Here is a 27,495-nt window from a genome sequence, read left to right on the forward strand (position 1 = left end):
ATTTTTATAAATTTACTGTTTGCAAAAGTATGAATTATTCTAAATACTAAATTTTCTTATCCCAGGCATATAACCTTAGCCGTATTTGGAACAACTTTTTGGAACTTTTGGTCCTCAATGCTCTTAAACGTTGTACTTGTTTTGGCTTTCGAACTTTTTTTATCTGAGCGTCACTGATGGGTCTTATGTAGACGAAACGCGCGCCTGACGTATTGAATTATAAGCCTGGTACCTTTTGATAGCTATTATTTGTGTGTGTCTATGTCCTGTATGTTCTCCCATTTATTTGTATTGTACTCCTGTCATGTAATCTTGTCATTTTAATGTTATATTTAACATTGCCATAAAAGCAGGAGGTTTGGCTAGCCACAAAACCAGGTTCAACCCACCATTTTTTCTTAAAATGTCCTGTACCAAGTCAGGAAAATGACCATTGTTATATTATAGTTCGTTTCTGTGTGTGTTCCATTTTAGTGTTGAGTTTCTGTTGTGTTGTTGTTCTCTTATATTTGATGTGTTTCCCTCAGTTTTAGTTTGTAACCCGGATTTGTTTATTTTTCTCAATCGATTTATGAATTTCGAATAGCGGTAAACTACTGTTGCCTTTATTTGTGGTAATAAGGATTGTGTATAAGTTTCATAATATTTGGAGCAAACTAGTTAGAGAACGGAAACCAATTTTGGGACATACGTACGTACGAACGGAAGTACGGACGGACAAGGGTAACACTTAATGCCCCTTCTGGTGATGGCGGGGGCATAAAAATCTATAAAGAATACCAACTGATAATTTTCAATCTCTTGAATAAACATCAGCTCACCCTATATCGGTATTCAAATAAAATCAAGAATGGAAATGGGGAATGTGTCAAAGAGATAACAAATCGACCAAATAACAAAAAACAGCCCAAGGTCACCAATGGGTCTTCAACACTGCGAGAAAATCCCGCTGCTGGAGGCGGGCTTCAGCTGCCCCCTAAAAAAATGCGTACTAGTTCAGTGAAAATGGACGTCACACTAAACTCCAAAACATATAAATGAACTAAAATTTAAAAAAAAAATACAAGACTAACAAAGGCCAGAGGCTCCTGAATTGGGACAGGCGCAAAAATGCGGTTGGGTTAAACATGTTTTGTGAGATCTCAAACCTCCCCTAAACCTCTAGCCAATGTAAAATAAACAAACACAGTAATACGCCAGTAAAACTCAGTTTAAAAGAAGTCCGAGTCCGATGTCAGAATAGGTAACATAACAAGAAACTAAGCAAAATGACAATGCATACATAAATTAACAAAGGACTCTAGCAGTTATTGACGTGCCAGCTCCAGACCTCAATTAAACTGTTTGAAAGGTTATGTCTTCATCATATAAAAATCAAGCACAATCCCTACCTTTAGGGGTTTAGTATCATACCATCATAAAATATATGAGAAGAACATAATCCGTTTCATGCCAACAACTGGTTTTAGATTTAATTGTGTTTATTTCCGATGCAAAGACTCTATGAGTGAATCAATATTAATTCTACAATATGCCATATTTAATGACCTGACAACAGTATCGTAACTATATCCCTTTTGAATAAGTCTGTTTAAAGGTTTGGTTAGTTTTTGATGTGAATGACGACATTTTTGTGCTTTGTTTAGAATATTACCACAAAAGATTGGATGTGAAATACCTGAATGTATTAGATGTCTGCATGTTAATTTATATTTACGAATGATGATCTAGTTTGTGATATCGAAAACCCAGGATTAATAATTTTTCAGTAATACAGAGATTTCTTTCGTAAAAATCAAATACGTTACTTCATACACGAGCGAATCGAACAAGTTGAGATATATAAACACCATAAGATGGTGACAAGGGAACGTCACCATCTAAAAATTGATAATTAACAATAGGAAATAAAATATTATCTCTTTTATCGTAAATTTTTGTATTAAGCTTCCCGTTTAAGATATAAATATCAAAATCCAGGAAAGGGCAGTGTTCACTGTTAGTATTAGCTTTATCTAAAGTCAGTTCAGCAGGATAAATCTCATTAGTGTACATACTGAAGTCGTCATTATTGAGAGCCAATATATCATCCAAATATCTAAAAGTGTTATTACATTTTTGTATCAGATGTTATTTCGATGGGTCTTTGCTGATTTTAGTCATAAATTGTAACTCATAACAATACAGAAACAGGTCCGCAATAAGTGGTGCACAGTTAGTCCCCACTGGAATTCCGATAACTCGACGATAAACGGAATCTCCATAGCGAACAAAAATGTTTGCTAGTAAAACTTCAAGTGCAGTTATCGTATCAAAGCAGGTCCAATTGACATAGTTCTTTTGTTTGTTGTTACTAAAATCTGACCTCAAAGAGTTTGAACATATATATTCGCATTCTGACTTTTTAAATGCCCATTTAACTAGATGTGTGATTTTTTTCTTAATTAGATTATAAGGCAAAGTGGTATATAGGGTAGACAAATCAAAACTTAGAACAGATTCGAAATCACCAATATAAGCATGCAATTTATCAAGTACTTCCAACGAATTTTTGACACTCCAAAAGTAATTAATTCCACTATTTTCAAAGGCCTTATTTGAACAAATTATTACCAGTTTTTTTATTGTACCAAGTTAACTAGTAAGTAGAATAGACAGTTTAGTAGTGAAACAATGGCTTGAAGACGAAATAAATCTATATCTGTAAGGTGTTTTGTGCAGCTTCGGAACCCAGTACATAGTTGGAACTTTCACTGTATTTGGTTCTTCTTGTAAAGAGGTAGCTAAAAGTTTATATTTTTCACAGATGTCATTTTCCGAAAATGAAGTCAGCTTGAATGTTGGTGAATTCGTGATTTCCTTTTGCAGAACCTCAATGTAAAATTTACGTCAAACAATAATGATATTATTGGCAACCTTATCATCCGGGAAAAACAAATTCCTTGGCGAGTTCTTTTAGATTATGTTTGATACGAGAAAAAGGGCTATTATGGGTGTTGTTAAGAGTAAAATGTGTTTTAAAATGTTTATTACGAATATCAACTATGTTCGTTATTGAATTAAAAAAAGATTTTTTCTCGTTTTATCCATTTCGTGCAGTAAGTACGGAGTGAGCCGTGGATGATGTTACGACACTCATTCCAATTAATAATTGACGGGGGGGGGGCGATATTTAGGTCCTTTACTAAAAGATTTCAACTCTCGGTCCTGGACGATGTTAACGTCTCCTGTTAAAACATGGGAACTGGGGCCATAAATGTATTTGGAATTACTGCAATTTCATAACGTAGGTGTATTGTCACTGATATTAACATCTTTACACACCTCGCTATAATCAAACACATATTTCCTGGTAGATTTTTTTTATAAAAATAACAAATTAGAGGGAGCTCAGTATAATCAAAATAACCAGGAATTTGTTCTTTTACGGAATGATCATTAGAAATACTGGCAATATTTACAAAATCAAAACTTTTATTGACATATTTGATTTTAGTGAAATGTTTTTTTTGCTATCTCGTCTTTCTATATTTTTAATTAGATTGGTTTTTTTTTGTGGTCTTCATGATCAGGGCGATCAATTTTAGGAAACAGTTTAGAATAACAATATTCAATTATAGTTTGGACGATTTCATACTTGGGTCTGCAATATGGAATTGTGTTGCAATCCTCCAAAATTTGATGTAATTTATGAACAGGTAAAGAATAGAGCTTGGTTAACAGATAATGTCTGCCGTTATTTTTTTGAAATAGTAATTAGGTCCGAAATATTTGTATTGTAAGTACGAAATTTCCTTTGATTGCGATTTATTCTACGTCCATAAGAACGGTTTTTGCGATCAACTTTAGAAACTATATCCAAAATGTTAACAGTATCGGTTTTTGATATATTACTAATTTCTATGATATTATCATTAAGACCGAGAGGATAGACTGTCCGTAATTTTTTAATCCAATTTAATTCAATTATTTTCCGCATAACTCTTTTAAAAATATTTGATCAGCACTGACCTTCGAAATTATCCAAGACAATGCTGATATAAACCTTTGATATAAACTATTTATAGATCTGGCAAAAATTGCACACGTGAGAGTGCTTAAAAATGCAATTTTCTATATACTTATTAATATATCCAAGGGGCATGACTCTTTTAAAAATAATTGATCGGCATTGATTTTCAAACTTGTCAGCGAACATGCTGATATAAACTTAATATATAAGTTTTATAAGAATCAGGCAAGAATTGTACACGTCAAAGAGCTAACAAGACCGGACAGACAAACGGACGGGCGGAAGGACGGACGCCCGGTATTTGTATGTCCACCACAACGCGTCGCGCGGGGGACAAAAATCCAACGAGATCTTAAAATCAATTTTATTTTAGATTCATTTTAATTTGCCCTTTGTCTTCGGGGAGGGGTGTGTTTTTGGATTTTTGAGTTGGACATGATGTACAGGTATAGCGGATAAAAAACGCACCTTTTCACAAAGTGGGGAGGCAAAACGACTCACAGACGATTAGCAAAGGTGCCTTTTGGGGGATGGGCATATTGCTCACATACTCGCAGTCTTAAAGGAGTTTTTACAACAAGTATACAAGTGTTTATGTAAATTAAAAGGGTTGTTTTTTTCTTTGTGTGCAAACACAGTATTCACTATTCAGTCCCATTCTACTATTAACTCAGACGTCAGGCGCTACCCTGATATACCCTGTCTTTCGTTTTTGTCCTCTAGTTTTGTTGTTAACGTATTTTGTCGGGAACTTGATGATGGATAGCATTTGACATATTGCTATGTGTTTCTTTATTCTACATTGGCTAGAGGTATAGGGGGAGGGTTGAGATCTCACAAAACATGTTTAACCCCGCCGCATTTTTGCGCCTGTCCCAAGTCAGGAGCCTCTGGTCTTTGTCAGTCTAGTATGTTTAATTTTAGTTCATTTATATGTTTTGGGGTTTATTTTTCACTGAACTAGCACACAATTTTCTTTAGGGGCCAGCTGAGGACCACGGGATTTTCTCGCTGCATTGAAGACCCATTGGTGGCCTTCGGCTGTTGTCTGCTCTTTTGTCGGGTTGTTGTCTCTTTGATATATTCCCCATTTCCATTCTGAATTTTATTTAGTCGAACAGTTTTATCATTTTTACTTTATTATATTCCTGTGTGATGGTTCATATTCTGGACGCCATTCTGTGCTCCTTTCAATTGGTAAAACGGATAACAAATAATGAAACTTCGAAATGGAAAAATACTTAATTATAAACTCGTTCAAAGGGTATCTACCAGTCTCAATCTTCAAAATCGATTATCTAAAAATTCTACTATCGCTAACATTTTTAATAACAAAAATTCTTAATTTTATTTTAAATGTGGGATATACAATAAAACAGGAAATGGCCAATTAACGACACACAAAACCAAAGACATCTATATAACACGTGACTAATGCAGGATGGACGAGTATTTTTTTACTGCTAATTTGTAGTTTTAGTAAAGATTCGTTGGTCCCTTGAATTGGAAAGTTAATAAGTATACTTAGTATGGCAAGTACCAAATCTATCAAATTATAACATCACATGTTCACAACAAAAGTCAGATTTTAACTATAACAGCAACATATTTCAGTCTCCTAGTACGTATTTGTTAGTCTTTAAAATTCTTATATTTCAGGAGAAAACCCAATCGCTTATGAAATAAAGAAATGTGGTATGATTGCCAATTAGACAACTTTCCATCAAAGACCAAATGACGTAGACGTTAGCTTGCTTACGTTGCTACATTTGAGATTTCCATATTACCATTCCACTATGAACTGCTTATTCAAAAAGATATTTTGTCACCAAATGATTTATAAAATAGAACATCATCATATATGCTTATATATATTTTGCTCCCTTGACAAAATGCTGGGAGCATATTGTTTTACCCGTGTCCTTCGACCGTCCGTCCCTTACTTGGTATATAGGGTTTATACGGCTGATTTTTTAGGATTACAGTTTTTTAAGCTTTATTAAACTTTTAAATTATGTACTTGGTGTTAGTACATATACAATACGTGCATCTTGTCAGATTTTATTTTTTTTATGACAGGTTGCTGAATTTGGCATTTTGATAATATATTGCACCAAGTCTTTTTTTACCTATATTGAGGGTGCATGTATATTCTCAGGATCACTTTTTTTAAATAATTTTCCGCGAATGACAGAATATTTAACTTTGTCTATTCAAGTGAAATTTTGCATACAGTTTGCAAGGTTTGTCCGACTAACAACGCACACAACCGACACGTTTACATCATACAGACCATACTATATTTATAGAATACGTATTTCATCAGGATGTTGATTTTCTTTATAATATTCACAACTAACAGAATGTGTAACCTTTTTTTACGGCTGCATTAAATGTGTCTTTTAGACATAACTTTTCAAATTGTATTGTATCGTCCTGAAAATCTATGAAATATTTTCCACTGGACGTCAAGCAACCATCAATCAATCAATTCAAATTGTACTTCGACATCACTGTTTACCAAATCAAATTTTTGAAGCACTTTATTTTATTCATGCATGGATACATCGGTGTCATCAGCATTGTCTAGTTTAGTAGAGTTAAGTTGAAGATTCAGTTTTGAAAGCTAAGAGTGCACGTAGTTAAGACGAAATAAAGTTAACTCAGTCGAATGTTATATTGAATTATTAGGAAATTCCCGACAGGGGGAATGAAAATAAAATAACAAACACCATTCAGATCCCGTTACATATTTTTTTTTCAATCCCTCTGAATAAAAATAACGTTATTCTGTATTCCGTAACGTCACAATATTTTGTCAATTTCTAAGCGTATCGGTCATCTTTGAAGCGATTTATCTAAAAAAACAAGCATGGTGACAAATGTTTTTTTTATACATGTATGGATTTGGTATACAATCCTGAATATTATGTTAGATTTTAGTCTTTCTCCGTATATTCAATTGATATCAGTTTCAAAACTTTAAGGAAAATGTGCTACCATTAAACGTGGACCTATAACCGTATTGTTGGTGGAAAGACGGGGACATGTAAGTCATGTTTTGGCATGACACTTATCGATAGAAGGATACAAAATTAAAAATGTTAGCAATTGTTATATTTTTAGATAAGCGATTTTGAAGATTGAGACTTGTAGATACCCTTTGAACGAATTTGGTATTGAGTATTTTTCCCTTTCTGAGTTTCATTTTGTGTTATCCGTATTTCCAATAGAAAGGAGCAAAGCCTGGCGTCCAGAATATGAACCAGCACACATGAATTAAATCAAGTAAAAAGATAAAATGATAAAACTGTTCGGCTCAAGACGTCAAGCACCATCCGTCATCAAGTACCCGACAAAATACGTAACCTACAAAACCAGGGGACAAATACAAAAATCAGGGTATATCAGGGTAACGCCTGACGCCTGACTTAATAGAAGAATGGGGCTGAATAGTGAAATACGAGTTTTAGATAAATATTCCTAAAGTAATCAGGCGCGGATTCGGGCGGGGGCGTAGCGGGCGTGTACCTCCCCCCTAAAATTTGCAAAGCATGGGTTGTCCTCAGCTTAATAACGAATATTTCGATAATTTTACCTCAAAAAAAATTTCGGCTCGCTCCGCTCAGCGAAAATTTAAGTTTGCGCCCCTCCTAACTTAAAATCCTGGATCCGCCACTGGTAATTAACTTCGAGAAGTTCTCGCTCGGACACACTCTCCATTATCTAGTATATTATAAGAGCTTAAACCTGAAGCACGGGGAGGCACTCTTCTGTCTCCAAACGGCACTAGAGACAAACTCTGTAAAAAATAAAATTGAAAAAAGGCTTCTTAACTGCAGAAATTATTCACTTTATTAGACCTTGCAATACCTCAAAAGACTTCAAAGAAGAAGTTCAACTTTTTGAACCTAAACTTCTTAAAAGAGGACATTGCGATAATGAGATAGACAATATTATAACAAACATTAAAAAAAAAAGCATATCTAAAATATAATAATTATAAAAATAATAAAATGGTTCCACCACTTGTCTTTGCAACAAGATTTATACGGTATTTAAAAGAATCGACAGAGCTATAAGAAAACATTTGCACCTAATCGAACAAAATAAAAATGAAAAATACATTTCCAAAACCAGATTATTGCATACAGTAAACATAAAAATCTAAAAGAGCTAGTATCTCAGACACATTCAAAAATAAAAAAAGGATATACATGTATAAATAATGGTTTTCTTTTATAAATTTTGACTTGGATGGAGAGTTGTCTCATTGGCACTCATACCACACCTTCTTATATCTATAAAAATAAAATCAGAGAAAAGATAAGAGATCATGAATACAAATCAAATCAAATCAAATCAAATATTTTATTATTCCAATCATGGTCCCACAGGGGGCATTTACAATTAACAATTATGATAGTATAAGCAACAAACATGAGACATTGTACAGTATATAACGTGACAGATATTACAATAGACAAATGAAAATAGTATTAATAACAAAAATACATTAAAAGTACTCTTGAGTATTTTTTTTCCTTCCTTCCTTATTACCATTATTATTTCTATGTCCAGCAGTGTAAAAATAAAAAAAAAATATATAAAAAAATATTAATAATAAAGTTTGAACAAATTTTAATTATTTTTTTCGATTAATTTGTTATCAATACAAATTAATCGAAAAATATCAAATCAAAGGAATATAAATAAAGAAAGAAAGTAAGTAAGAAATATAAAAAAAAAGAAAGAAAGAGAGAAACGAATGTATAAACATGTGTCGTATGACCCATACATAAAAATCAAATCTGAACCATTCTTGATATTACAAAAAGTGAAACATATGGCCAGGGATACCTGATGAGGATAGGCCTAGGTCCATACGACATTAACCGAAACACCTTTTATATTAAAAGGAACACAGGCTCATCTTTGTGATTCTTTTCTTAGAATACACACTCTATTTAAATTACAAGCATATGTGAGTTTCTTTAAAAGTACAAAATTAATTAAAAGTATTCCATAACAAAAAATTATTATCATACATTGAGTGAACCAATTCTAGATAACTCTAGATACATACATACACATACATAGAAAATGGGAATTATTACAAATGATTATAATAAGATATACTGAATTGGTCCTGACCAGACTGATTTTAATATCAAAACAGTCATCAGTGTACTGACCATTAACAGTTAACAGGGGATATTTTTTTTTTATAATAATAGTTAACAACAATGTCAATTTTAAGAAAACGGATAACAGCTAATTAGTCAAAAACATATATTTTCAAAATAACAGTTAACAAAAGTTTTTAAATGCCTAAAACACCTTAACAAAAATGATCTTGCCCCCGCTCCTCCCCCTTCATTTCTTCTTCTTCCGGTAAGCGGCCACCGTCAAATGGTTGACTATTCTTCCACATTTTGGAGTGATCGCATGAATTTTTTTTGAATTTAATAAACAATTATGGGTGCAATTTAATATATATACATGTAGGTGCAATTAAAAACATGTCATTTAAATTTAATGACGGAGCGGAGCTGAGCCTTGAAAGATTCAGGACTCGGGGCGGAGACAGTACAGTTGGGCAAGGTGTTCCACTCTCTGATAGTTCTAGGATCGAACGAATCCTTCCGTACAGTTGTTTTACATGATGGAATTCTAAATGCCTTTTCGTTGTTATTTCTGGAAGGGCGTTCATTTGGTATTAGCTTACTGGATGTATCAATTTTGACATACACTACAAACCAGTAAAAGTCTGAGATGGCCTATATCTGTACTCGACTGTACTGATCTTTACTCGACCAGTCTGAATTGGTCTGAATTTTACTTAATATTACTCGACCCAGTCTTAACCATACTCGACTGTACTGATTTGTACTTAACCCTTATCTTTGCTATTGAAAATAGTCTGAACTATTATTCGACCAGTCTGAAACAGTCTTAACCCATTCTCGACCTGTACTCGACCAATACTTGACCAGCTCTCGACCTATTTTTTCAGTCTGAACCATACTCGACCAGAGGTCTGAACAATACTCGACCAATCGGAACCATACTCGACCAAATAACCTCTATTTTTATAATTTTAATTGTTAAAATAACTTTTTTTTTTAAAGCTACTATAAAATAAAAATATAAAAACAGATTTTTACATCCTTACATGATTCTCAGATTTATCAAATCGAGATAGTTAAATTATCTAATTTTAAAGTCTGGGTCTTGTTAAATAGAAAAATTTTGTTTACCTCAAAACCACACCTATACTGAGGGTAATAAAACCGTATTAATGTGCTTTTTGTTTGGCATATGGTTTTTTTTAAAACAAAACTTGATTTTCCTAAATTTCTAAATAAAAACTACATAGGTTTCATGTTTACATACAACAGTTATATAACTATCTTTTTAATGAGGTAACAACAGCCAACAAAATCACTGACATTGTTTAACCTTAATATATCAGAAATATATCTATTCTTAATATAATTTGGGATATATATATATATATTTTAATAAGGGAGAAAAAAATAAAGAAATGAATAAAATTTTTCTTCTGATTAGGGGTAAACTATAAAGTAATACATCCTGCTTGGGGCACACTGATTAAAAAGATCACACGTGGTCAGAGAGTAATAAATGTTTAATTAGTATACATAGATTGAAATTTATAACATTCTGTAAAACTTAAATCACAAGGCCTTTTGAATTCACTAGATAAGTAATACTCGAGTTCAAGAAATATGGGGTTTTCTATGTCGAGTATGGTTCAGACTCATATAAAATGGTTTAGTACTGGTCGAGTAAACGTCGAGTACAAGTTCAGACTGTTAAGTATGCTTCAGACTACAGTCGAGAAATATCAAGTAAATTTCAAACCACTTCAGACTGGTCGAGTAAAAATCAGTACAGTCGAGTACAGATATAGGCCATTTCAGACTTTTACTGGTTTATAGTGATAGTTGTTCTGTAGCTTATGCATCATTATTTAGCAATGTGTTTCCTTCGTTCTTGTAGGGTAGACCATCCAAGATGTTCAAGCATATTACTTACAGATGAGGTGCTGTGATATCTGTTAGTAACATACCTTGTTGTCCTTCTTTGAACCATATACAATCTGTGGATGTCATTTTGTTGGTATGGGTCCCAAACTGCACTAGCATATTCTAAAGTAGGTCTGACGAGAGACATGTATGCTTTTTCTTTAATTGACTTGTTGGAGATGTTTACATTCCTTTTTAAGAAGCTAATGGTGTTGTTAGCTTTGGAGCAGATGGTGCTTATGTGTTTCCCCATTTAAGATCTGATGAAATAATGCATCCCATGTATTTAGCTGATGTGGCATGTTCAAGGTTATGGCCATGTAATGTGTAATTGTACTTAGATGGAGTTCGCTTCTTGGAGATGGTGAGTACATTACACTTGTCAGGATGGAACTTCATAAGCCATGTTGTTTCCCATACAGCCAGTTGGTCAAGGTCCTTTTGTAAGTTTGCAGCATCTGCATTGGATAAGATTGTGACATAAGCAATAGTGTCATCAGCAAAATTTCGTATGGTTGATTGTATCCCCTGGGGCATGTCGTTTATATAAAACAAAAATAAGCTAGGTCCCAGGACGGATCCTTGTGGTACGCCGGACTCTACAGGTATGGAAGTTGATGTTTCAACCCTCCACTACTACTGACTGTGACTATCACTGATGAAGTTGTTTATCCACTCATTTGTTTTACCTGTTATCCCATAATGCTTCAGTGTGTGGATGAGGAGGCTATGACTAACCTTATCAAATGCCTTGGAGAAGTCCAGTATGAGACAATCTGTTTGTTTTCCTTGATCTAAGTTGTTGGTTACATCATCAATAAATTCAATTAGTTGAGATTCACATGATAATCGCCTTTAAAACCCATGTTGGTGTGGATACATGATGTTGTGTGTATCAGTATGAGACATAATGTGGCTAGTTATAATATGCTCCATTAGTTTACATGATATGCAAGTGAGAGAGACTGGCCTATAATCTAACGGATCGTATTTCTTCCCTTTCTTGTACACTGGACAGATGTTTGCTTATTTAAAACATTAATTACGCACTTATTGTCTCAAATCAATGACTGAATGCGTCATAATTCATTACACATGTTTTTATTCTAACTCCTAAATATGAAGGCATATACATTTTATTGTTACTTTTGAAAAAGTGGGATTAAAACTTTATTTTTGTATATGTAGACTCATCAAGTTGGGCGTAAATAACATCTGAGTAAGGTTCTATTGGTTTATTATAGTAATCTCTAATAAACACCCTGTAACATATAAAACACACAATAAGACACAATACATACGTTCAAAGAACGATAACTCTAATTATAATCTCCATATTAATAAAATAAAATATAAATTATCCAAGTAGTTAACTTCAGTTCGAAATATACCATATTTAATAAAGTATGTTTTACTACAAATCATAAGCATCTATACCAAAGTCTATTTCCGGTAACTGTTCAATAATTATATGCAATTCTACAGATATCAATAACACCTTGTGTCAACGATCATTATCTAAAGTAATCTATTCAAATAACGTGACTATTCTATTCGGAGATATTCATTTATAACCTAAACAATAACACATTACAAACACAGACAAGACACACATTAATTAAAACACATAAGTACAAATAGACAACACGTAAATAAATAAACATGTAAACACAGAACACAGCTTACCGTGTATATAATACAAGGGCTGAGCAGTGCTCCTCTATAAAGTTACTGTATACTCTTATACTTCACATACTGGAATCTGAATATAAAGAAATATGACTTCATAAGTCTTAATGTCAAAACTAGTAAATAATATAATTAAACTCAATGCAAGACAATATTCTATGCTGAAATCTAATAACAGACAAATATGAAAAAATAATATAATAACTGTAATATTCTTTCTGTCTTGCAAATACCAACGGCTTAAAGTAAAAATATGAACTCTTTCATACTCGTGGGAATCAAAGTGGACTTTCATACTGTATACTCTGTCAGAGTCAGTCAACAAGTCAATGCATGAACAAATATATACAAATACTATTTATTAACATAAATGATAAAATCAAGCTGTACTACATATATAATGAAATAAATCTGAAAATCTACGCAATTTCGGGTTCACGCCGTATTTGGCTTCAATATTTCACCGCATGCCTCGTTTCCTGTTGAAAAAGAATTCAATAAACAAAAAAAGAACTGATTCTCATCTGACATTCGGTGACTATTTATGCTAATCATACCAGAATAAGCAAACATATTTTGAGACAGAACTGTTCAAAACATGTAAGATCTACGCAGACTCTCTGAATCGCCTGCACAATCTACAAAACATAATATGAGGCAGGCATTACCTGTGAAAGGGGACGAAGTCTATATAAATTATTTTTTTTAAATTCAAACATATTTTAAGTTCTAAATCTGTTAAAAAAGAAACGGAAATACCGTAACGTTTCCGATTTTGGTTCTGTTGTTAGGGATTTTAGTTGTGACGTTATTTTAGTTATGACGTCATATTCAATGTAAAAAAAGAAACGCTATCATCAGGTAACGTTTTTTCATATCAAAGAATAATTAGAAATGAAATTGTTATTGTGTTCCTTCCTATATTTTACTGGACTGATAAATATATATTTCATTCAAAGTCTCATGACAAACGAGACCGGAAGAAGGAAGTAGATTTCTGCGCAAATGCGGGAATTAAAAAAAGTTACAAAAAAAAAGTTAACGATTTTGAGTTCATTAGTACAATGAAAATTTCGGGAAATTTTCCCGATTTTTTTTTTTTTTTATTGATTTTTCTACTGTAATAGGGGACTTCGTCCCCTTATGAATGGCAAAGTTTTGCCCCTCTCTGTATATTTTAAAACTACTGTTATTGTAACAATTATATCGTATTAATAAGAGCAAGAACATATTTAATAAGTGAAAATAACTATAAAAAGTTATCAAAGATTATATAATGAAGAAACAATGGTTAAAAACACAAAAAGAAAAGAGAGTCGATGCACTTCACACCTTTTGCATGTTTTGACTGGCAGTCTCACAAATACACCCTATCACTATTTTTCTCACTCTGCCTTTACTGGACATCACAAAAGTTCCTGAACAATTTTGACGCCACAAAGGAAAAGTGATTGTTGTATGGCGTCAATAATTCAAGAGTCAAAATGATTCAGTTTGAATCTTTAAAGAGAATAAGAGGGATTGGTGGTCGAGTGTTCTAAGCAGTGGAACAACTGTATTACTAGACTGTCAACGCTGGGGTTATTTGATCAAATCCTGCAAGTGGCAGGTGCAAATCTCAATTGACTAGGATTGTCACATTTCCTACCAAAGGTCATATCTCCAGGCACACTGGCTTTCTCCATCAATAAAAACTGACCTCCATAAAAATAGCACAATAGAGGTGAAAGTGGTGTTAAACACCGATCAATCAATCAATTGTGTATGAGATATATGTCATTTTAACTCAATTAAAGTACAATTTAAAATCAGGAAAAGGATTTGTGTGTCTTGTTAGCAAGTTCCTTGTCAAGCAATATGGCAGATGTAATTAATCAAAATGACTAGAACACACCCTTGACATCACACGTCCTTGACTGAATTAAAGTTCCTATGCCTTATTTTAGTCTGGATTTTTAGTAATGTAATCTGGTAAAGTCATGCTGAGTGTAAGGTGTACAGTTTTCTCTGCTTTTAAAATCTTTCTGTTTTAACCTGGTTTTCTTACTACAATAAACTTACTATAAACTAAATTTAATTTTTTAACTAATTAACAAAAATTAATAGTGGTATATATTGAGGTGGAAGAAAATAGACTTGTTAAATAGTGCAATTTAAATTTAGTGTAACTCAGATATAAAACAACTACTGGAAGAATTCCAGGTTCTACTGATTGAGGAGGGATTTGCAGAAGGTAACAGGTGGTAACTACAACTGGAAACTAAATGTGACATATACTACTGGTATCTTTTCAGATTCGACCCAGAACTTGTTAATTATTGGTAATATTAATTATGTGGAAGACAAAAGGGCTTGGAAGGGTGTCTTTTTTAAACAACACCATTGTCCTATATTAGTTATATATAAAGTTGAATTCTTTGATTCATCATTTTTGGAAAATGACGCTATCAGCGGCATGTTTCCGATACCATTGACCAGAACTAACGGAAGTTGATTATGCCTCCGCCTACCGCACTCGGTTTCATATTTACTATTTTACATACAATTACTAACTGGAATCTGCTTGTATTACGCTACACTCGAACAAAGTGTTGTAGTCGGACGGGAACCAGTTTACATACGTTATTTTATTTACCAAAAAGATATCTTGACCTGTCCATATGTTTTTTGTTATTAAATGGTATTTGGAGCTATCCCTTTGTTATATTTTTCATATTTATTCGAGCTTTCACTTTTATGCACATGTCATACAATCGTAAACAATCGGTATGTATACATGATAAATAGATCCGTTTTGTTATGGTGTTGGACTTTTTACCCTCCAATGATCAGCAATCGCTAGACAAAATAGTTCTCCTAAATAATGTCAGCCTTTCATGCCATTTCAACTTTACAATCATTAAAAAAGTAATAATCGGAATCATTTTGATATCCATTGGATAGTAACTGGTCTTTATTCAGATTTACGAAGATTTTAATAATCGGAAATTAGTAATACGGTTATACCCACGCGGTGCGTATGAATCTTTGTTTACAAAGTTATAGCAGCAGAGTCTGTAACTGTATCATTATTAATTAACTACACTGTTATTGTACTTAATATGATGAAAACTGCATATGCAATATAAGATGTCAACTCGGCCAATACAGATTTTTTTCCGTATTGGCCGAGTTCTGATCCGGCCAAAACAGGATTTCGGAACGTCTCCAGTTTTTAGATCGTAAGTCAGGATAAACTCAAACTGAAAGTAAACAGTTGTTTGTACGACGCAGTTTTTATTTACTCACCATAAACAAGCTGAAACGTTCAGTATGGCATATATTTTAGGTTAAAGACGGTCCCATTCATTTGAAAAGCATTTTGAAAGTAGACGATGGAATTATTTCAGGTTTGGGGAACGAGTAAATTATCACAAAGTTCATTTCTTGACGACCTCATAATTTCATCATGTCGATGGTACAAATCGATTTTTGTCGAGCCTTCGACTTTAGTCGAAAAAGCGAGACATAGCGATCCTACATTCCGTCGGCGTCGTCGTCGTCGGCGGCGTCCACAAATATTCACTCTGTGGTTAAAGTTTTTGAAATTTTCATAACTTTCTTAAACTATCCTGGATTTCTACCAAACTTGGACAGAAGCTTGTTTATGATCATAAGATAGTATCCAGAAGTAAATTTTGTAAAAATAAAATTCCATTTTTTCCGTATTTTACTTATAAATGGACTTAGTTTTTCTGCCGGTAAATATTACATTCACTCTGTGGTTAAAGTTTTTAAAATTTTAATAACTTTCTTAAACTATCCTGGGTTTGTACCAAACTTGGACAGAAGCTTGTTTATGATCATAAGATAGTATCTAGAAGTAAATTTGGTAAAAAAATAAATCCATTTTTTCCTTATTTTACATTTAAATGGACTTGGATTTTCTGCCAGGAAACAACACATTCACTCTGTGGTTAAAGTTTTTAAAATTTTAATAACTTTCTTATACTATTTAGGATTTGTACCAAACTTGGACAGAAGCTTGTTTATGATCAAAAGCTAGTATCTAGAAGGAAATTTTGTAAAAAAATAAATCCATTTTTTCCTTATTTTACATTTAAATGGACTTGGATTTTCTGCCAGGAAACAACATATTCACTCTGTGGTTAAAGTTTTTAAAATTTTAATAACTTTCTTATACTATTTTGGATTTGTACCAAACTTGGACAGAAGCTTGTTTATGATCAAATGCTAGTATCTAGAAGGAAATTTTGTTTTCTTCCAGTTAATATTACATTCAGTCTGCAGTTAAAGTTTTTAAACATTTATTAGATTCATAAACTATCCTGGAATTTTACCAAACTTGGACAGAAGCTTCTTACAATCAAAAGATAGTATCAAGAGGAATATTTTTATTGATTTACTTCCTCATTTTTGTTGAGCCTGCGATTAACAGAAAAAGTAGGCGAGACACTGGGTTCCGCGGAACCCTTACGAATTTTTACTGTTTACTTTCGCTTCTCATGTTTTGTAAACGGTCTTTTATTTTTAAACCCGAACCAGGCATATGCATTCTGTAATTGCGCAAATCTTCGTTCTTTGGTCAATTGGCTTATGTATAGTTGTATCAATTTCAACTCTTACATTATTTTTTTAAAAATATATTTGCATTACACATGCAATGGCAGTACCTTTCCAATTACTATTTATGTGTTGTGTCTAAATTAAAGTTGTAACACTTTATAGTGACTGGAAAGGGTAGAAAAATTCATCAGATGAGAACAGGCTGAAGATACATGGAAACGGCACCAAATCATTAGATATTGCATCTTATAAAAAGAAACTGAGATTTGGATAGTTCCACTTCAAGGTAAAAATGTTTATCTCTTGTGAAATGAAATAAAAAAATATTGTAACACTGTAGTTAATTAATAAAGATACTATTACATGTATTTCTGTATTGGCCTTATTGTTGGTCCTCGGCCAGCAGTACACCAAGACATGGACCAATAACAAGGACAATACAGAAATACTTACACAATAATATTATAGAATGACAGTATGGTTCAATAGCGGGAATCAGCCCCTCAACTACTTTTTACATAAATATTAACTTCTGGCTTCAACTCCTTGTTCGTCTTGTCTGGAGATCTTGTTGTAGTTCCAGTTAGGCAAGCATTTTAGAGACGTATCCCGTCCATCCTCTCTTCACTTGTAATTTCTGGTGATAGATTTTGCCACTTGACGTTGTATCCTTTCAAGCTTGTTTTTTTTTTGTTACCGTGTAGGGGTCCCATACTATGGCTCCATATTAAATTGTAAGATCCATTCCTAAAGGTCTAGATCATTGTTCTAATCTGACACAAATTTCAATAACTGGAATGCTACCCAAGTTGAATATATGGTGACTTACTAGAACAGCATTATCACTATTGAAATTGTGTTTAATACCATAATTGTTCAATGTCATTAACTTAAATGGAGTCAGACATTTGACCTGAAAGGTGGTGTGGGAGTGCAAAATCAAAAACTAACTGACTATGATATATGGTTAAAGAATGAATATCAATTACATGGGTCAACATGGTCAAGGGCAGGGTTGTTATGAAATAACAATATGGCAGAGAAGTGGTTTCAAGTTTCATATAAAGCGACCTGACTGACATGAAATAAAAAATCAAAGGAGTATCCCTATTTGTCTAATCTTCAAGGTGAAATAAAACTAGTAAAACAATATTATACTATTGTCTAAATCTACAGAAATATAATTTGCTTCAAGTAACAGAAATAACTAGGTCACTAGTAACTTATTTAATGAGTATATGTATGTGGGGTATAAGAGCTTGATAACAACAGGCTCTTCATAATCATTTGGTTTGAAAAGGATACTAGTAGTCTATATTCTTGATTTAGAAAAATGTAATTGCAAGACAAAAATCACATTATTTAGAATACTTTAGATCATTCAGGTAGTCTTTATTTATATGTACAAAAGAACAGCCAGTAGTCATTGGATATTGTAGATCATTCAAATAGTCTTGACCTATTTATTAGTACAAAAGAACAGCCAGTAGTCATTGGATATTGTAGATCATTCTGGTAGTCTTGACCTATTTATTTATAGAAAAAAACAGCCAGTAGTCATTGGATACTGTAGATCATTCAGGTAGTCTTGACCTATACATTTGTACTAAAAAAACAGCCAGTTGTCATCTTCACATAACACACACATATACGAATATCAATTATATGCTTACGAGACATGTTGGAATGTTAAACTAATTACGGTATGTGAAAATCAAGACTTGCATAAAAAATATCACAATATTAGAGACAGTGGCGTCATTTTTCCTCAGAGCTTTCAGCTCTTTGATTACGTCATGCCAGCTAACAAATTGGACCTCGTTATTTTAGTAGTATAGATATACCTCTATCTATATACATGTAATAGTCAAAACGATAGAGACAGGTCTTGAGCAGGTCTTTCAGCACTGGAAAAAATGATAATTGAGTTATCTTTCTTGGAACAAAATTCATGTATTTGAAGGGCTCATACAACATTTTAATTTGTTATATTATATGGGTTTTGAACCATTGAGAATACATGTTAAAGAAACCCTTGCACATGTCTTACCCAATTATTTCATATTGATCCTGTACAAGTCTTCCTACAGTCGTATTTGTCCTTGATCAGCTTTTTCATGATTATTTTAAGTCATTGGTTGATAAAGGTGTCATAAAATAGGTGTTTTGAACATTTAATCATGATTGTCCTTGTACAGTCGTATTGGGTCGAGTTTAGCTGTACACCTCGACCCAATATGACTGTACTTGAACATAATACTGGATTCATATGAAAACTTCCATTTAATAACGCTATATTATAAATACATTGAAACAGTAGACAATGTCCTTGTACAGTCGTATTGGGTCGAGTTTAGCTGTACACCTCGACCCAATATGACTGTACTTGAACATAATACTGGATTCATATGAAAACTTCCATTTAATAGCGCTATATTATAAATACATTGAAACAGTAGACAATGTAGCAGTAACAAATCCAACAGGCAATGACAGGTCTATTTTACAAAATAATATGAGGACTTTAAGATCAAATGTCTGACTTTTTTTTGTTGTGATGCTGTCTCATTTATTTACATGCATATACCAGACGTCTTCTTTTATTCATACGATAAAAGTATGATAATTTTTGATATTGTCTGACTTTTTCATGAATCTTTACTATACTGGAAGCAATGGTCACTATGACCTAAAATGTGCCTGTATTTAATGGGGGCTCTATGCTTCAATGTCCTTACTCAACCTTTGTTTTTCAAGTGCCCCACTTATTATACTGCGACTCACAAATCAATATTATACACAATTACCGTGTCATTGGCAATAAAGCAATATAATTAGTGTTAAATGGTGTGAACAGTGCCTCTTGGGATGAACACTGACAACTGATTGCACAGTCTACATTTTCATGCATAGTTGAAAAAGATGGCTACACACAACATACAAAGATTTCGTGATATTGGCATTTATGTACATCTATGACAAGTAAATTAAAAAGAGGTTAAATTTGATATAATTTGAAAATATCCTCATAATACAGTTTGTTTTAATTTTACTCTGCACAACCTAATATAATATCAGGTTGTGCAGAGTAAAATTAAAACAAACTTTAATGGATTTTTGAAATTTGTACATGAACAATGATGCATGTTGAACATTACTGACAGGTTCCTGGCTTGTTGCATGTACTTGTATATTGACATGTAGAAGGTTTAAAATACAGTAAGAATGTGGTTTATCAAATCTCAACCATCACCCACTTTAATGTTTATGAGTGCTGAATAACAAACAGCATATAAAACAAAATAATTAGAAAAATGATAATAATCATTATTAATGACAAAGATGTTTTTCCCTGTTCTTTATCTTGATTATATATTTGTTTGAAGGACTTTCAAATAATCGTCCTGAATAATTGCCACTGCCATTGTTAAATACCAATCAGTCACCATTATCTTCAACAATAAACTAAACTTCTTACATCCCTTATTTAAACATACATGTATCTATGATTGTATGTTTGGTTATGTTTATTCATATTGTTACAATTATTATAGAATCATATTTAAGAAATGCATGATGATTAATATTTTATTTCCATATTAAGAAAAGAAGTATTAACAAAAGTTTCAAAACTCAAAGATAAATTCAAAAAGGGGGAAGTCCATAAAACTTGAAATAAAGGATACAGTAGATACAGTTAAGTCTGCCTCATTACTTAACTTACATGTAGAAATTGACAATCAGGTCGGTTGAGAAAAATAGTAAAAAAATAACAAAACTACAAAATTCTGAAGGGAAATTCAAAACGGTTTCCGTTATCAAATGACAAAATGATATTATATTTATAATTAAAAGCTCAAACACATAAAACAAATGGAAAACTACTGTCATATTCCTGACTTGACAAGTTGGTACCAGTGTTTTGCGAAGAAAATGGTGGGTTAAACCTGGTTTTATAGCTAGCTAAACCTCCCAGTTGTATGACAGTTGTTTATAGCTCCATTCTTTTTTAGAGTTGAGAAGCATGGCTGCTACAAGAGAAAAGCGAAGCAATGCTGGGAACAAGATGTCGAGATTGTTAGAGGCAGAAGATGAAGATGATTTCTATAAAACTACATATGGAGGTTTTAATGAGGTGACCCTTTAGAATATATTTATTGCATTTAACTGATATCTGGGCCCATATTTAGTGACAAAAATGTATCCGGTCTAAGAAACACAAATTTTCATCAAAGTTTCACCTGAATGCAAGTGTATTGTACTTCATTGATAATGTATTTGATATATTGATTGAGAATTATTTCTTTACAATCTACAGGAAAGAAAAGTTTTCACTTTGAATGGCAAAATTCTGACTTCAATTTGATTTTAACCAGTGAATTGGTAAAATTATAGAAGTTAAATTTTTGTCTTACCTTATAAGTTGTAAGATGATAACTGTAATTGGTCAATCACACATTCATTTTTTTTAAAGGTGTATTTTCAATCTGTGTGTACTATACATGCCAATTAAATAGCTTGTCACTACGGGATGCAAAATTTCATTAAATATTTTTGTTTTAAATTCAGGAAGAAGGAGACAATGAATATGAATCTGAAAATTCTGATTCTGACGAAACAGACTCAGATATCAGCATTGATGAAAATGATGAAGTAAAAAGTGATGTGGAGGATGAGGATGGAAAGAGGAAAAAAAAAGGAGTCAACACAAAGGCTTACAAGGTAGTATATAAGATCTATAGTATAAATAATGCTGCTGAATAATGCAGTCTGTTATTTATTAGTAAGGTAGCTGCATCAATTTTATCAGTGGAAAAACATAACTGTGATGTTATATCTGGCAATTTAACACAAAAACAGAGACAACTGTTACTGTAATGGTATTCTCGGGCATTAAATACAACTGGAATTGAACGATACAAAATGAATTAAATTAGTGGGATACAGTGACAGGATATAGCATTTTCAAAACCAATCATTATAGCACTACAAGCAAACAAGCACTGCTCTTTAAAGTCTTACCACTTCTCCCTATCCATTTCAAAATGTCACTTCTCCATATGACTCTGAAGGTCATCTCTTGGAAGATCCTGAGGAAAGTCAATTTTATATTCAATCACATGGTATATGTAATTTTAAATTGAAACACAGTAATTTAATACACTCATGTTTTTTGTTTTTTCAACTAACCATCTGAAAAATCTGTAAAGCAAATTAATAGAATAAATGATTATCATTTTATTTTAATAATAATTTATTACAGGAACCAGTGAAAAAGGTCGTAAAGACAGACAAACCAAAAGAAAAGAAACCTCCAAAGCCTAAAGTATCAGCAGTACAAATTTATCATACACCAGGTTTGTAGAAACTGTATCAGCAGCTCTCATCAATACACAAATAGTATCATCAATTACACAAATAGTCGACTTTTCAGCATCAAGTTTTGCACCAGCACATAATAGTGTGATTTTATAACCAACATTACTTCATTCAAGAAGTCAATATACTTTGTGTTCTCTCTCAGCCAAATCTGTTGATACCGTTAAATGTTATCCATATACAATGAACCACATACCTCAGACTGAGTTTGATTTTAAAGTGTTCTATTTTGTTGTTTGTTTCATTGCTCTGTTTCAACCATTATAACCTTTTGAAACTAATGCTGTATGAAGAATCCAGAACACAATCAATTCCTACAGCTTCATAATTCTTTTTATGAAACATGTTAAATATGAAACTTTTAAAAATCCAATTATATGATTATTTGGTAAACCAAATACACTTTTCAGAAAAGAAAACATTGAGGAAATCAACAGCAGATAAAACAAAAGAGAGGGAAGATAGAGAAAAGACAAAAGAAGCCAGAGAGAAAATGTTAAAAGAAATGGCTGCACAGAAAAATGTAGCTGAAGTAAGAAGATTAACCCAGGAAGAACTATTAGAGGAAGCCAAAATTACAGAAGAAGAAAATCTTCAGTCATTAGGTACGATTACAGACTTATTATAGAAACATAATAAGTCATATACTGCCTACCATCAGAGGGAACAATGTAGTAATGTCATATCAAATAGTCTTTAATAGTGCCTCAACTTATGAATCAATGCTTGTCAAATTTTAATATGTTAATGATGACAAAATAGAGGTTAAATTCAATCCTTAAATTTTCACTTCAAGAGTTATGGTCCTTCATTGCACAAATTCTGCAACCATCAATTAAAAGAAAACCAATAAATTCATCTCAATTGAGTTGTGTATTGTTGAATTAGAGATCAAACTTGCATTTTATTTTGTCTTACACACATTTTGCTGGAGTTGTGATTTTAAGGTTGTTTAAAGTGAATAATTCAACCTCATTGAATCCGTATTCATGTGACCTTCGATTAAACCCCTTAGCTTGAGATGGGTTACGCATGTATTCAGCTATTAAAAGGAAAAGAATGTTAACATTGAAAGTTAAAACAAGGGTGAACCATTTGGTTGACTGATTCGATCCACAAAAAATCATTCTTATACAGGTAAAAACGATGATAAACTTACTTTTTATCCTACAATATGAAATCAAACAGACCTAGAAAAATCCAAATGCATGTGGTTGCTATCTGTTTATATCTATATGTATGTTTATATCGGGTTATATGACCATTGGCAGTCTTTGGAGGTCATCTTGATGGTTAATTAGATGATGTCTAAACAAAAATACACACGAAATGTTGATACATGTACATATTATCGAGTCCATGCACTGTTAATTGTTTATTTTAGACTTTTTGTAATTTGGATATATGTTTTAGTATGTTATAAATCAAATATGAGAATTTGAGTCAAATGGATGAACATGAATTTTACAGCTAATTCTCTTTTAAACACAAATGTTCAATATTTTCCTCTTCTGTCCATAAACCAAATTTCCTACTTTTTTGTATTGGAATTTGGTAGGTTGTTAGGTGTTTGTGTTGTGAAGATATATATATATATATATTGAAACAACATAGAAAATGTGACAAAGTGGAAAGTGGGGTATATGTCAATGAGGCAGCAATCCAACAAAAAAATTAACCAAAAAGACATCTATAGGGCAACATACAATGTTATATACTGTGGATTCATATATATTCCTGATTAAAAAGTTTCGTGGGTTGAGGAAACAGTATAATTTCTTGGATATTTGATTTCCTGGCTCTTCAGAATTCTGCATTAAAAATCTTTAGGAAATTCATACTTTATTGAACACTTATAATTCATGATTTATCTTTACCCACATACTCCTTGAAGATTAATACCCAGTGATTAGTAATGACAGAGTCAGTAATTTAAGATATTTCTTTATGTTTTTATTGTTACCAAAATCATAATTGGAAAGGTTTCACAAAAATAAACACTCACATTTTAAATTTTCATAGCATTAATTATATGCAGCAATTCCAAAAATCGTAATAATTGATCTCACATTTATTTTCATTGAACAACAAACATATCGTCAAATTGGAACTCCCACTACATCTTCGATATTATACAATAACAAGCAAGATGCACTATATATTATAAGCACTAGAACACTCCCCCACAATCACGGGTCCGTGACTGAATTAAAGTACCTATGCCTTATGTTTAGCCTGGAGTATTAGTATTCATATTCTCAAGTGATAAAATCACGCTGATTGTAAGATGCATAGTTTTCTCTGCTTTCAAAATCTTTCTGTTTGAATCTGTCCTTGTTTTCTTACTACAATAAACTTACTATAAACTAAATTTAATTTTTTAACTAATTAACCAAAATTTATATTGGTATTGAGGTGGAAGAAAACAGACTTGTTGAATAGTGTACTTTAGTTTAACATAGATATAAAACAACTACTGGAAGAATTCTAGGTTCTCCTGATAGAGGAGGGATTTACAGAAGGTTATAGGTATCTACAACTGGAAACTACATGTGACATATACTATTGGAATCAGTATGGGATTCGACCCATAACTTGTTAATTATTGGTAATATTAAATATGTGGAAAACAAAGGGGCCTAGAATGGTGAAATTTTTAATCAACACCATTGTCCTATATTAGTTATATATAAAGTTGAATTCATCCTTTTTAGGTCTTGCCAGCTAACAAATTGGACCTTGTTATTTTAGTAGTATAGACAGTATCTGAAGAATATATATTTTTTTTAATGATGTCCAAAATATTTTGAAACACTGAAAAGTTTTACAGAAATTAAAAATGAAATTAATTTCCTTTGTTATTTTCAGTAATTAAATGACATGAACTTTTAAAATATGATTTCAGAGGATTACAAAAGACTAGAAATGGAGAAAAAGAAAAACCGAATACAGAAACAGATAAACAAAGGACCAATGATTAAATATCAGTCATTTACTATGCCACTGATTGAAGAGTTACCTATGGAAACAGAAATTAATGTAGATGATATGTAAGTCAATATAATTTCAAAATAATATATATTTATTACTTTCTTGTTCTGTATCCATGCAGTGTCATTTTATTAAAAACAATAGTATACTGTTAAGGATTGTCAGGTTGTTCCATTTAAAATAGTCATGGTACACATTGAAGGCACTTTCAAAATGTAGAGACCTATACAGGCATAGTTAGAATTTCACTTACATTTTGTTTGTACTTGATACCCACACATAGTAGAGATTTCAAAGTGCCTTCCCTGGATCCTATGTATTTTTTTATGGAAAAGCTTTGAATATGATGTAAAGAGTTGGATACAATTTCTTTACCAACTGAAATGGCAAAAACAATTGTGATTTAAATATTTCTTGTTTCAACATATTGGACATTACTCTGCATTTACACACCTTGAACAGAACAAAAAATAATTCAGCTCGAGTCTTTCTGCTGGGAACAAGAAATCCAGCAATATATAAAAAAGAGATTTGGTATGATTGTCAATGATACAACTATCCATTAAAACCAGAAGACAAAAGATTTGAACAATTACAGGTCATAATATGGCCTACAACAATAACCTATACCATACTGTATAGTAATATATAAAACCCCTGGGATGACAATATATGAAACATTTATAGAGAAAACCAATGGTCTAGTTTTTATTACAACAATAAACAAAAAACACTTTTGGCAGACAGAACCAACAACAACCATTGAATAACATGCTCTTCGCCTGGGACAGGCACATGAAATGGTGTTTCTAAATCCACACCACACCTAAGGTGCTAATAGAACAATGATATACAAGGTAAACATACATATCATTCATTACATAACAAATGTTATTGTTGTTTTGCTTTGATTGATTTCAACCTGTTTTTCTTTCAGAATGGAACCCCAGAAAAAATCAGAAGATATATGTGAGATATCAGAGAAGTGTTCACGGACATTTATAACCTTCACAGATGATAGAACATTTAAGGAATACTTTCCTCAGAAAAAACCAAAACTTTCACAAAAACAATATTGTCCTGTTACTAAACTACCTGCAAAATATTTTGATCCTATAACACAGACTCCATATGCTACAGCCGAGGCTTTCAGATTAATACGGGAAGCATATGCTCAACAACAGTCAGACAGGAAGCGTAAATGATTAGATATAAGTTTCAAATACAGACGACATGAGTGATTTTTCACCAATATGTGTTCATGCAGTAGTTTCAGAAGATTCAAGACTATTAAAGACCTGAAAAATAAAGAAATATATTTTGTACATTTTATTCCATTTTTCTCAAGTCCAAAATACACAAAGAAGATATGAGGTCATATGCTTTGTATTTTCTAACTTTGATTATAACTTCGTACCATGATTCTATAAGAAGTTAGATTCTCTTCAGTTTATAAGATAGGTTATAAATTAATTAACGTTGATTATAACTTCGTACCATGATTCTATAAGAAGTTAGATTTTCTTCAGTTTATAAGATAGATTAATTATAACTTCGTACCATGATTCTATAAGAAGTTAGATTCTCTTCAGTTTATAAGATAGGTTATAAATCAAAACATTTTGTTGAGGATTTCCTCTACACCAAGCTGGTGTTTCTATGGGAACAACACTGTAGTGACTTCACAGCTTTGATTTATAAACCAAAGTCGGACTCCTTTCTATAGTGAGTGTAGAATTTGCAGATAAATCTAAACTAAACACACAGGAGAAAGTACACCTAAAATCAAATGTTTTTCAAGCTGTC

General features: G+C 32.2%; 1 protein-coding gene across 2 annotated transcripts; it reads left to right on the forward strand.

The window, feature by feature from the left end:
* The first annotated feature begins 13,216 nt into the window (after nt 1-13,216).
* Nucleotides 13,217-27,014, forward strand: LOC127736504 (vacuolar protein sorting-associated protein 72 homolog). Of its 2 annotated transcripts, none has more exons than XM_052247062.1 (7): nt 13,217-13,353; nt 21,333-21,454; nt 21,889-22,041; nt 22,583-22,676; nt 23,109-23,303; nt 25,604-25,748; nt 26,627-27,014. In XM_052247062.1, exons 2-7 carry the CDS (start codon nt 21,344-21,346, stop codon nt 26,892-26,894), a joined length of 966 nt encoding a protein of 321 aa, XP_052103022.1. In that variant the 5' UTR covers nt 13,217-13,353; nt 21,333-21,343; the 3' UTR covers nt 26,895-27,014. The 2 variants fall into 2 exon arrangements, with proteins under 2 accessions (XP_052103022.1, XP_052103011.1); XM_052247051.1 differs by having other exon boundaries at nt 13,217-13,287.
* The last annotated feature ends 481 nt before the right edge of the window (nt 27,015-27,495 follow it).

This window comes from Mytilus californianus, unplaced genomic scaffold (assembly GCF_021869535.1).
Source record: "Mytilus californianus isolate M0D057914Y unplaced genomic scaffold, xbMytCali1.0.p SCAF_1, whole genome shotgun sequence".
NCBI lineage: Eukaryota > Metazoa > Mollusca > Bivalvia > Mytilida > Mytilidae > Mytilus > Mytilus californianus.